We start from the raw sequence: 13,098 nt of genomic DNA on the forward strand, positions 1-13,098 counted from the left end.
TAATCCTGTCGAAGTTTGAGCATTTGAGTAAATAACTTCCAAATTGAAAGCCGAAAGTCCAGAGTTTCAACAATCCCTAAATCGTATGCACATTGCAGAAAAAGTTTGACTCGTTCGATGTTACGCGGTGGACACACTGCTGACATCCTGCAGCAGTTTCAGTAAAAAGTTGGTTGAAATGGACCGGAACGATGAGGCTAATTAAAAATAATGAGCTGCATGGGTTGTACCAGCCAGATAAGCTTATCACGAACCCTGTCACAGTTAAAAATAACATTGTGTCAGAGGACTGAGGTTTCACTTCACCGCTGTAGCAGAAGGAGGCATTAATCTGAGTATAAAGCTCCTTCATTCAAATTTTTTTTTTAATTCACCATGTATTATAATTACTTTAAATAATAACAAATTACATTATTCTTATTATCTTTTTGAGTACGTGTGTTATTTCATTACATATTTTTGTTCTGGTAATAATTTAAACTGAACAACCTCTGGAGGATCATTTGTGCCAAGTTACTCATTCAGAATGTAAGTAAGTGCACTTAAAAACAACTTTAAAGCCTGATGGATCGATCTAGCGGCTGGAACATTACGTTCACTTGTCAAGGCCCATAAAATGTTTACAGTGACCATATTGGGTGATACTTTATTGCAGAACAAAGCTAATTTTCCTCTAGCGGTACTGTGGTTTTTCCATCATCTGATACAGTTTACTAAAGTCCCGCCCGCCTTCAACGAGACCTGCAATAACAGGTTAACGGTGATTTCATTAGTAAAATAGCAGCTGAGTTTTTTTGCTGTGTGTGTTTATGTCTCAAAAATATATACAGTGTTGTTCACTTATTGTGCTAATGGAAGTTTATATACCCTCTTAGACATACTTGCAGAAATCCTCGCTTTTGCATTCATCCACACTTTAAATGTGACGCTGCTTACACAGCTTACAACAGGATTCTCCTCTTTCTTACCCCATCAGACAGAGAGGAGGATGTGGTGTTGTCCTGAGGGCTACAGGGTGTGCTGCTGGTCAAGAAGCTGCCTTGCTCCCCACCTGACAGTGCAGGTGAGTGGGGTGCTGAGAGAGTGTCTCCTCCTTCCTTGTTCCCTTCCTTCTCCTCTTCCAGGGGGATCTGAGGAAGCCCTGGAGGCCTCCCCAGCACTGTCAGGGCTACATAGGAGCCCGCTGCCAGAGAGGAGTCATGGGAAAGGAATGAAGGGAGGGTGAAGGGAGGGGAGAATATAAAAGCCATCAGAACCAGCTTAGACAACCCAATGTGTCAGACCGTTAGAGGAACAATAAGCAATCTGCAGAGCAAGTATGCTTATATGTTATGTCATGAGATAATGTGCTGTTTGAACTGCTAACTGTAGCACTTATGCTGCAATAACTTATAAAGGCAGTGTTTTGACTTTGAGTCTATATATAATAATACAATGTTAGCTGACACGTCTCATCTTTTCTGATAAGTCACTTAAGATCTTTTTGCTCAAATGTAGTTTAGGATTAAAACAACTCAACTAATGTTTAAGTTGACTTAATAATATCTTCTTAATGAGCCTTGTAAATCACAAACAACACAACAGATGTGATACAGCAAACTAAGGATGTAAATAATTAGAGCATACTCACATCTTATCAACTTTACAACCTCTAGGTGGTTTGAATGTGTAACTAAGGTCCCGTTGACCTGTCCAAAGACAAAAAGCATTAGCAAAGAATTTCTACAACTGACCAACATATGTTCCTTAAAGCCTAAAACCCACAATTATACTGTTTTGTTTATTTCATTCGTGGTAGTCACTGTTTCTATGTGGCATCATTCTGTTTTTCTGTTATTCTAAACAAACCCCATGACAACATCAAAATTATCCGTGGACATCAGTCCATCTCACTGACTTCACTGTGCTTTTAGTGGCTCATTTGTTATTTCTGAACATGTTTAAAAAGAGCCACAAGAAATGTATGCATGCATTCATAACAGGGAAGAAGCTTTGTGACACAAAGCTGAAGTGGCTGAAAAACATTTGGTTAGCTGATCACTTTATTATTAATTCTGTTGCTTTTATAGTACTTTTTCAGGCATTTTATAGCCTTTATTTTGATAGACCAGTAAAAATCAGATGGGAAAGTATGGAGAAAGCATGGAGAAAGCATGTGAGCTGTTGTGAGACCCTGTTTTTATAATATTTCTAAGAAAAGTAAAAACACAAACAGCTGGGATGGAAGAAAATGGATAGAGATAAAGCAGGACTTACAACATGAACAGGTCACACTGTGAACTGCATGTTGGTTTTCTGATATTTTATTACAGTGCAAATAATCTATAGATTCTTTTTAACTTTCTAAAGTCATCAGTCCAGTCATTACCACGTCTCATTGTGATTGCCCAGCTGTGCAGAGGCGAAAGAGTGATGAAGCATGAAACTGTTCTGTATCTCTCATTTGTCTATTGTTTGAAAATCGAGCACAGCATCAGTTCAGGAAGGTACAAAGTGAAATCCTGCCACAAACAGCAGCTCAGCTGATCTAAATGCCAGCCCACCTCACCTAATGGCTCAACTGACACCCTTATACGCATCAAATTAGCAAATCACGTAGGGAGTGCCATTTAAGCTACTTTATCTTTCCTAATAACCCCTGGAGAACATAAAAATCCCTTTGGGGTTGCATCATGAAGGGCATCTGGTATAAAAATCTGCCAAATCAAGCATGTGGAGCTAGAAACTGTGGCAACCCTCAGTGAACAAGGCAGCAGCCTGTCCAACAATTGCTGCACATCTGCAAGCCTTTGTGCAACCCACCTCCATCACAGCTTCCCTTCTGATGCTGTTCCTGATTTTTCTTTCCTTTTGGGTCATCTTGCGGCTGCTCTTACTGCCTCCATCATTCCAATAAATGCACATCACCGCTTACGGAACTATCCATCTCCTTTTTTAGTCCTAACTAAACTACTTGTGGCGCGTTTTAAATTGCACACTATCAATGTCTCCTTGAGAAAACATTGAAAATGTTTGTGCCAAAGTCAAGAAACAGTAGGACAAAAACATCCTGCATTCAACTTACTACACAGTCCTAATCCCTTTGTCATTATCTGTGAGGTTTACTGTACAGATACTACATTGGAGCAGAAGTACCACTCTGAAAACATGCCTGATACCCATCCCATTGTGTACAATAAATACAGATTTCCTAAGAAATAAGAACTGGATTTGAATCTTTATTTTGGGGAACTAAATAAAAAAAAAGTTTTAAAACAAAAGGAAAAATTGGTGCTAATGTGCTCTTGTATTTTAGACTCATTAAGGTTCATTTGCTGATCCCAGAGGCAAGAAGAAAATAAATGAGGAAGCTAACCTTAATGATCCTATCTCCTGTCTGCACACCAGCTCGCATTGCAGCTCCATCTATAATGCAAAAGACAGGAGAGGGTCAGAAGTAGTGTGTGTGTGTGTGTGTGTGTGTGTGTGTGTGTGTGTGTGTGTGTGTGTGTGTGTGTGTGTGTGTGTGTGTGTAAGAAGTAAGAAAGAGAGAGAGTCTTACCATCTTTGACCAGCTGCACAAACACAGGGTTGTCTCCACTTACTGTCAGCCCAAAGCCATTTTCATCTCTCTGGATTATCACACAGCGCTGGACCAGACCTGTCTCTCACACACACACACACACACACACACACACACACACACACACACACACACACACACACACACACGGTACCCAAAGCGGTAAAAAACCAAAAACAAACTGTGGACGACTTTGTTTTGTGGCATTTTGTTTGCGTTACAAAGATGAAAGCGTCACACTGCTGTTGTTGTTGGATGTGGTTGATATCAACATTACAAAATTACTGAGAGCAGTAATATATGAAGTTTAATCTCATTCTTTTGCACTATAAACCTCGATCCGGTACTGCGGGGGAGAAAAAAAAAAAGCATTCACACAGGAAGTGACAAATTACAAGACTGAAATGAAAATAGTTTCTTAAACAGTCTCCTGCCGTCTTTGCTGAGACTCACTGCTAAAAGATCTTCATTTTTCCTCTCATCTCTTGGAAAGAGTTCACTGGAATAATGTTTAAAATAGTTGAGAAAATCAAAATAGATACCACAGAGCAGCAGAACTAAAGGTTGACACTAGCTTAGTCATTGGTTGCCTATTTGTTGTTTTAACATCACAGCCTGGTTTTATTATTAGAGAAAACATCTGTACTTATAACTTTATATTGCTAAAGTAAAACTTGTTGGAGGGAATTTGTTGTTGTGTCTGGAAAAAGCTGATTTTTAACACAGATTTTAAATACATGACCACATCTTTGTTTTAAAGCTGTGATAGTGATGGTATTGATTGTTCTCTGCTCTGCATGAAGACATAATCTAAAATAATAACCTGGAACACATTTAGATCTGAAGTTGTATGACAACTATACTTTTAAAAAAAGTATGGTGTTCCACAAGGGTCAGTTTTAGGTCCTCTATCAAATCTTCCTTCACTTACCTCAGAAGTTATCTTTATTCTGCAGATGTCACTCAACTTTATATAAACATATACCAAACCTCAGCACTTAGGATGAATTTTTTTGTTTGTTTTTTGCAGAGAACAATATCTGTGTAGATATGTGTAGGCAAATAGGCCTCAAACCCGATTCTAAAGCTTAAAACTACAGTAGCACACGATTCTGGGCCAAAGGCACAACAGCACAGTGCTTAAACCTGACAGGAGGAATCACACAGATAGAAATAAAAAACAATAATAATCTTTTTAACCTTTTCACGCATAGTGGTCACTACAGTGGACAGCTATTCAAAGGCTTTTTTATTGTATTTGTGTCAGTGTTGATGGTATACTTGCACATAAACACAACACACAGTGTATATTATTTATTCATTTGTCAAATTCATATGTAAGTAAGTGCATTCACATGTAAAAACCCTTTGAAAAGTACATGTTTAAAAAATGAAGTTCAAAAGTATTTTTTCATGCCTAAAGATGAATAAAAATAATTAAGAAAAAAAAACCCTGATCGTGGTTGTCATAATTCATGCATGAAAGGGTTAAACTCACTCCCTATCACGTACCTCCATTTCGATCTTAAGTGGGCAGAAGAAGTGAAACTATACATTCTGTCACTAAAAAGGAGTTTAACTGCACATTTAATCACTGACACTTCCTAATATAAGAAGAGGAAGTGCGATTTCAACACTACCAGTACAGTGTTTCTCTATGATAAAGAAATGTTATTGTAGTAAATAAACAAATCTGTGAGCACGACTCTCTGGAATTAAACTCCAAGAACAAAATGTATAAAATTACAGAAAATGTTTTGGTTTCATTGCCCAGACTGTACTGTAACTATAAAAGGAAATAGTTTCTTTTTTATACTGTAGAGCCAGTACTTATTTACTTTGGTGTAGTATGAATGGCCACAGGAGCGGTCTCTATCAGCAGGAAAAGCTGTAAAACTTATAAAAATACATTTAACAGTCCGAAATTGATCCTCCTTCACATTTTTCAAAGCCATTCAGGTGAACGGATTGGAGTTTATGATGGACTTCTACTGTTTGACAGCCCTGATCTAAAGGTTGAATGCAACAACCTAATGCCTGTAACTAAAATGCTGCACTTGCAGTGTGGTTATCCTCTATGATCCCCCTCGTTCCTCATTCCTGTTAACATGAAAGATGCACAGACTTCTTTGTTAACTATATACACTATATTTATAAAAATGATCAGGTAAAACGGTACAGTGCTAGACCAACCATGATTTTATTATCCAGTGGGAATGAATTAAATATATAAAGACACTGATGTAATTTCACAATGAGATCTGTGTTATGTTTGAAAAAAAAAGAAAAAGATATAAGTTATATAAAACCTAACTTGTATCGTCTCAAATATGCATCAAAAATATATTTAAATGACAACTGCTACAAAGAGTAGAATAAATATTACTCTGATTTAATCTCATCCATTGGTCTTACCCACGTTTTGTTTTTTAAGTGGTAAGAAAGCGACGCCCTAATTAGACATTGAACTAAATGTCGCATAAATGGCACAGAAATGCCCATCAGCTCACGCCAGGAGCACAGCTAGTAGTTCTCATTTTAATCTGACCAATCTTTGCAGTCCTCTGAGGTCAGGGACTCATTTTGCAAACCGAGCTGCGTCTATAATAAAATCCTACAAATCAACCTCACCAGCAACATGAAATCTGCAAAGAACATCTGCTAGATCAGGAAAACTTGATGTTCTTCCTGCAGCCACTGAGGAAGTTTAGTGCAATCTGCCTGTCTGGTTACTCCCACTTCAAAGAACCATCAGAGAGAGTTGAGTGGATAATTGGTTGTCTTTTGGACTCCATGAGGAGCCTCGAGACTCCAGGGTGAACAAAAGGGCAGAAAGGATTAATGTCAACCCGGCAACCCAGGCAACCACCTTTACAACTTCTTTCTGAGCGCAGCCTACACCCACACCATCTCTATTCGCTCCCCCGCCAGCCTCTGTGATAAATACTCTAGTGGACAATATCTGTTTTAAAGTTTTAAGCAAATTGGATGCAAAAGTTCAGGCTTAGAAAAATAACACTTCAATAGTACAAGTGTAGAAAAGAAAGCTGCATCACTGATGAAGCTGGAACTCTTTGTCTACGTACTATTGTGCTATTTCCCTGAGCAAAGACTGATTTTTTGTCTGTCCAATTATTGAAAGCAGAAAGATATTTAAACTTAATTTGAAGTTAACACCACAGAACGTTCAAGTGATGCAAAACAATTCATTTCTGCACCCGCACATCGGTACAAGCTGAGATTAGAAAGTTGAGTTACGAGCTAAGAATCGATCCGTCGTCATTCATCGAGCCTTTATGACGGATATTTACAGATAAACCTTCACATTGAATTCACAAAGTGAAAATTCTGCAGAAAGTGAATGAAGCAAATGAGAAAACAAAAGTGATCAACAAATCCAAGAAAATAAAGAAATCTGTGTCTGTTACCTGTAGGGTCGAACTCATGTTTGAGGGAAGGAGAGGGTTTCTCATTCTTTGGCTTCCAGTCTGTGGGCTCCCTGTTGAGAATGCTTGGAGTCCTAAAGAGACAAAACATCAAACCTTAAAAGTCAAAGTTTAGCTGCAGTTAAGTAAAGCTGAAGTTGTTTTCCGAATGTCCTTCCAAATGAAATCCTGATGTTGCTCTTTTCATTCTTATATGAAATACATAAATATATATAAAATGTGTGGCTGCTCATCATGGCATCCATTCATTTAGCTTTTATGGGTATCTGCATATTCAAAATATGCATTAAATTATTTCACAGGAAGCAGTGTGGGAGCAGCAGAGCCGGGCAGATGTTTTGATTGATGTTTAAATGTTTCTGTCCACCTTGTAAAGATCCTTCTAACGGGTATCTGTTTTAATAAACGTGCAGCTTTTCATTATCTTGGCAAAATAAAGCCATCTCGAGTCATTTCCCTTCATCCTAGTAGCGTGCCAAAATCTGTAATTCCTCTAGTGGCCACATGAGGCTGGCTCAAAAGTGAGTCAATGCCCCATAGACTCCAATGTTAAAAAGCCCAACCAGAGCAGAAATAAACATGTTTAAAGCCTGAATCACATTTTTTACTATTGTCTGTAGTTATAATTACTTTAACTTTACATTTCAACAACATGAAGGCGCTCATTTGCATTTTAGCTACCTGCTTTTTTTTATTTTTATTTTTTACCTCCAGTTATTTGCATTTTTAAAGCAATTATCTGATTATCCTGAGGGGATAATTATACTAACACGTTACTGAGTTGACTTTTTGAGGTACCTTGGTGTACCGATTATCAGGGATCTGTCTCTAAAGTAGGTTAAAAATTCTGACTTGATAAAACTGTCGATGAGTCTGTAGTTCCACTTAGTCCATCCCTAAGTGGAACTACAGACTTGCTGATGTCTAATTTAGAATAATTTGCCAATAAAACAACTCACTAAGCTCCATGTACTCCCACTTTCTTGGATTTTATAAGCATATCCCCCACTGGAGCTGGACGTGAAGGTGGCAGTTCATTTATTAATAGCTGAGGCTCCCTCAGCTCGTCCCTCCCTACTCGTTCCAGAAGAGGGGGTTTTGTTTGTGCTGCTGTTCCTCCCTCGGACAATGGGGGCCCTGGGCTCTTAACAATGGCTCCCACGTCAGAGCCAACTTACTATACTGTGGCTTTGTGGGACACATTCCCGGAAACAGGGACCAGGGTTTTTGGCTTGGCCTGAGTTTCCTGAATGTGGGAGAGGGCTGAGAAAGAAGCAGAGGAGGGAGGCGGGAAGGAGGAGGAGGAAGGAGGTGTCTTTGAGGAAAGACAGAAGACTGGGCTTAGGAAATTTCAGCTAAACCTCCCAAAGTGAACAATCCAGTGTAAACTCTCCTTATGGCAAAGAAAAGGAAAGAAAGTAATTAAATGCTGGGATACCATATGACAAAGACGTAGGAATATTTTCTGGTATGCCGGGCTCCTGGAAAACGAACCAGACTAAACATGCAGTGGATCCTCACAATTACAGACAAAAAGAGATAACTGTGGGTTATGCTGAACAGGAGACTATTATGGTTTTAACCTTGAGATCTGAACCTCCTCCTTGCCGTGGTTGGAAGAGATTAGCAGCTGATAGGACATGGTGAGAAAAGGGCAGACTAAGTCCTGCTCATGGGGTGGCAGTAAGTAAGTGTATGAGAAGAGGGAGGAATTCAGCTCTCAGCTCGTGATGTGTACGACACATTCGTGCAGTTTGGGCCGAAAACATTTGTGACGCCTGAAAACACGCTTCACTGTTCTTCCACAACAACACGCAGAGTTATGACACTCTGACAATAAAATAAAAGGTTTATGAGTGTGCATAAAAACTCAAAACTGCAAGTTGCTGACATACAGTCGAGTGAAAAAGAAAGCACACACCACCTTTAGCAGCAATAACTAAAAGTAATCAGTTTCTGTTTGAGTTTATCGACCTTTCACATTGATCTAGGGGAATTTCAGCCGACTCTTCTTTGTAACGTTGCATCAGTTCACTGAGGTTTGAGGGAATTCACTTATGCACAGCTCTCTTAACGTCTCCTCACATCTCACAACATCTCAATCGGGACTTTGAACCTGTCATTGCAACACCTTGATTATTTTCTTCTTCAGCTGTTCTGCTGTAGTTTTTAGGATGTGCTTGGGATCACTATAGTGCTGCATCAGCCAGTTTATTTGACTCTAGAATATTCTGGTAAACAGAGGAGTTTAAGGTTGGCTCAGTGACTGCAAGGTGCTCAGGTCCTTCAAATAATCACCCCTCAACTACCATGCTTCACAGTCGGTATGAGACGTTTGTGCTGTGTTTGGTGTCAGCCAAACATGGAGCTGTGCATTATGTCAAAATATCTCCGCTTTGGTCTCTCTGTACTCAGGACATTGTTACAGAAGTCTTGTGGTTTGTTCAGATACAACTTTTCAAACCTAAAATGTGCTGTCATGTTTGTTTTAGAGGGACGAGGCTCTCTCCTGGCAACCCTTCAATGCAATCCATACTCGTTCAGTGTTTTTCCCAATTTCACTGTCATTAACTTTAATATTTAATATGCCAACTGAGGTCTGAAGTGAAATCTGGGGAGATATTGTTGACATTGTGTTAACACAAGCTTGTATGGTCCAGACAGATAAACTTATCTGCTCATACTTGCTGATGATCACTGATAATAAAGTGGCTTTGATTAGCAGCACCCTGCTGCTACTCGCCTACTTAAACCCCAGTTAGTCAACAATGTCAGAAGTAGAAATCAGCCGGGCTCTACTCAAAATCCAGCAGGAAAGCCACTAAGTGCCATGACAGCTCCCCGAGTTGCCAGCAATAATATGGCTTCCCTCTGGAGAGTTAATTAAACTCTGAATGCCAGGGCCATTTTCAGAAATTGTCACCAGAAAAAACATTCCTAAATTCAGTGAAAAAAAGCTGTTAAGAGACAGATGGGGAACCTCGACGTGTTTTATGTGGGCCTATTAAAAACTTTAAAGAGTTAATGGTGTCTTTTTCGTAGCCACAGATGTTATTAAACCAGTTTTAAAATGCCTTTAACTGCACATCTACCGAATGTTCAGCACAAAAATCACACACCCACTTTAAACTGTGACGCCTAAGCCATCAACATGATATCCAAGTCATTAAATATCAGCTAAACTAAATGCTCGGGGATTACTTTTTTCCCCTTTCCCGTTCAGAGATGTAATATTTTTACAGTGCAGCACGTATATCCTGATAGGACCGTTTGTCCTGAAAAACTGATCCATGTAATCTAAATCACACTAGACGACCTCTTCGATGAATCTGACCATGCTGGACAGTCTTTGAAACCAAGTGATGGGACATGTTTCAGTCCTAACAATCGATGTACCTCCTTTTGTTGTCTTACAAGGAGGAAAAGAGTTCATGTCCATGTGAAACGTTTCCTGGAAGCTTAGAAAAAAAGGGATCATTAAAATCAACTGTTTTAGTCTCATTGGGCTGGAATACATGGTCACAGCTCAGACTTTCTTTGCTTGCTTACTGCAAAGCTATCAAAAGAGAAAAAAAAAAAACATGCAACAATCTACTCGGGCCTCAGATGCCAAAAATACCAGACAATTCCTCTGTGGGATGATAACAGCAGCAAAGGACTTAGCTCCAGAGAGCTGGAAAACTGGAACGCCAATGAGTACGAAGCTAAAACTCCAAATATAGTAGCGCTCGCTGTTTATTATGAAAGCAGCAGGCTACACTAAAATGCAAAATCATTTATGCTTTAATTTTGCTCTCTGTAACCCAAATTAAATGTCCTAAAAGAATATAAAGAATGTAGGAATAGGTTAAAAAGTTGATTTTAAAGGTGAATAACCAAAGCCGCGGTCTTAATGTGGGACTGACTGGAAATTTCTGGTACTGTAGTTTGTTTGCTGGAATACAGAGATGTGCAAGTATCAAAGCTGCACCAGCTCTGAGGCTTTGGAGAAGAAAGTTTGCACAGGACTTTATGCCTCCCACGATTCAGTAGCTTCTAGAAACACCTTCAGCAGCAATAACTTGATGTAATTGTTTTTTATATTACTTCATCGTGACTCTTCTTGATATCTCTTGAAGTTTTGGGGCATTTATTTATCCACAGCTCACTAAAGCATTTCAGTCAGGCTGAAGTCTGGACTTTGCACCACTGCAACAAATTGATTCTTTTCTTTTTCAGTCATTCTGTTGTAAACATGTTTACACGCTGTTGCATGACTCAATTTCAGCAAACAGTGCTCACACTTCACTCTACAAAACTTTGGCATTCAGAGGAGCTCATACTCAGCCTAGTAACTGCAAGGTACCCAAATCATGCCTCCTCCACCACTGTGCTTCACAGCTGGTGTGAGGTGTTGAGACATAATGCATAACGAAGAGGGCCATGTCTGGCCAACATCAAGCACAGCTTATCTGCACAAACATCTTCACTTTGGTCTTATCTTCCAAAGGATATCGTTCCACAAGTCCTGTGCTTGAGATGAATCTTTGCAAACCTAAACCTGTTATGTTGGTATGTTCTTTTTTAGAGAGAAGAGGCTTTCTCCTGGAAACACCTCCAAACAAATCATACTAGTTCAGTCTTTTTCTAACCGTACTGTCATGAACTCAAACATTTAACATGCTAACTGAGGTCTGTGGAATCTGAAATGTGCATAGAGCCCCCAACCCCCAAAATATTGAGCGTAGCATTCATGCAGAATACAAAGTCAAGCATTGTCACGTCAGCTCATCAGTGCCAGCCCACATCTGCTGATGGCACAGCTGATATCCCTCTGAGCTTCTCTGTCTCATATAAAGTGAGATATTTAAGTTGGTTTGGGCTGTCACTGTTTTTTTGTTGAGGGATAAAGTTAGCAATACTTATTAATATTTTATTTATTTCAACAAAGCCTATAAAAAGACCAAAACTAGCTCCAAACCCACTACTTCCCAGTGAAAAAGTTGATATTTAGCAACAGGAGAGATGATGCCAAAATAAAATAAAGTGTCACTGAAGGACCTATGCACCCTCTGCAAAGCTCATAGATGGCCCTATTTCTATGACATCAGTGTCACTAACTCAGGGTGGAATCCCTGATATGTTATGGCCTTTCTAATTTTATTTTTCTCTATCACTCATTTGATTTTCATCCCCCCAATCCCTCTATTTCAAGGATCCTGGACTAAACAGAAAGGACCACCTTCACATGAACGCTGCCTTGGGGAAAAAAGAACAAATGCACAGACAAAGATCATTAGTAAGATCAATTCTCCATAAGTAAAACAACAACTCTTTCCAAAATGAATATTATCATGCCTGCTCCATTAATAAATCACTCTGCATTTCCATGTGACATTATTGGCTCCCTCCACAAACATCCAAATTCAATAGAAGCTTGTGAACTTCCAGCAGTGATCCAATCAAAACGCTCGACAAGGGCTGTTAAAGATTATCCAGTCATCCTCAAATGGATGTTTTAATATTAAACAGACTCACCCAGCACTATATAAGGACTAAATCTGTAGTGTATGTATAATTTAAATAATAAAGACTTAATTTATTATTTTCAGGTACCACAAAAGGTACATTTTGGCCTCACAAATCATGATTGCATTAAAAAAAACAGGGAGAGTACACTCACTGATTACTGATTAGGTACACCTGTTGAATTGCTCAGCAAAGCAAATATTTAATCAGCCAATCACGTGGCAGCGACTCAGTGTATCTGGGCATGTGGACTTGGTCAGGATGACCTGCTGAATTTCAAACAGAGCTTCAGAAAGGTGACTTTTTGTTCCTTCTTCCAGACCCTAGCTGGATAAAATAAAACACATTAACACATTAATTATACGTGTAAAGGTAAAGGCACATATAATTTTTAGCTGTTTGTCCTCAGGTGACAAGACAAATTATTGCATAATCTCAGGGTTTATTAAGAAACTGATCATGTGGACTAACTTCATAATGAACTCAGCAGTGAGAAATAAGCTGTGTGTTTCAGCCACATTTACTATAAAAGGTCAAATATATGTATTTACATGGCTACACGTGCTAAAATGTGTGTTTATT

At 39.0% G+C, this 13,098-nt stretch overlaps 1 protein-coding gene across 1 annotated transcript in view; it reads right to left on the reverse strand.

The window, feature by feature from the left end:
- The window catches only part of arhgef12b (Rho guanine nucleotide exchange factor (GEF) 12b), a 47,047-nt gene that overhangs the window by 26,076 nt on the left and 7,873 nt on the right, over positions 1 to 13,098 (reverse strand). The window contains exons 2-6 of the mRNA XM_082547926.1: positions 6,991 to 7,082; positions 3,542 to 3,640; positions 3,356 to 3,405; positions 1,631 to 1,688; positions 969 to 1,183 (exon numbers count right to left, since the gene is read on the reverse strand). Coding sequence (XP_082404052.1) covers positions 969 to 1,183; positions 1,631 to 1,688; positions 3,356 to 3,405; positions 3,542 to 3,640; positions 6,991 to 7,082 — 514 coding nt within the window. The remainder of the gene's footprint in view (positions 1 to 968; positions 1,184 to 1,630; positions 1,689 to 3,355; positions 3,406 to 3,541; positions 3,641 to 6,990; positions 7,083 to 13,098) is intronic.

Source organism: Aulonocara stuartgranti (genome assembly GCF_965226115.1).
Source record: "Aulonocara stuartgranti genome assembly, chromosome: 10".
NCBI classification, from domain to species: Eukaryota; Metazoa; Chordata; class Actinopteri; order Cichliformes; family Cichlidae; genus Aulonocara; species Aulonocara stuartgranti.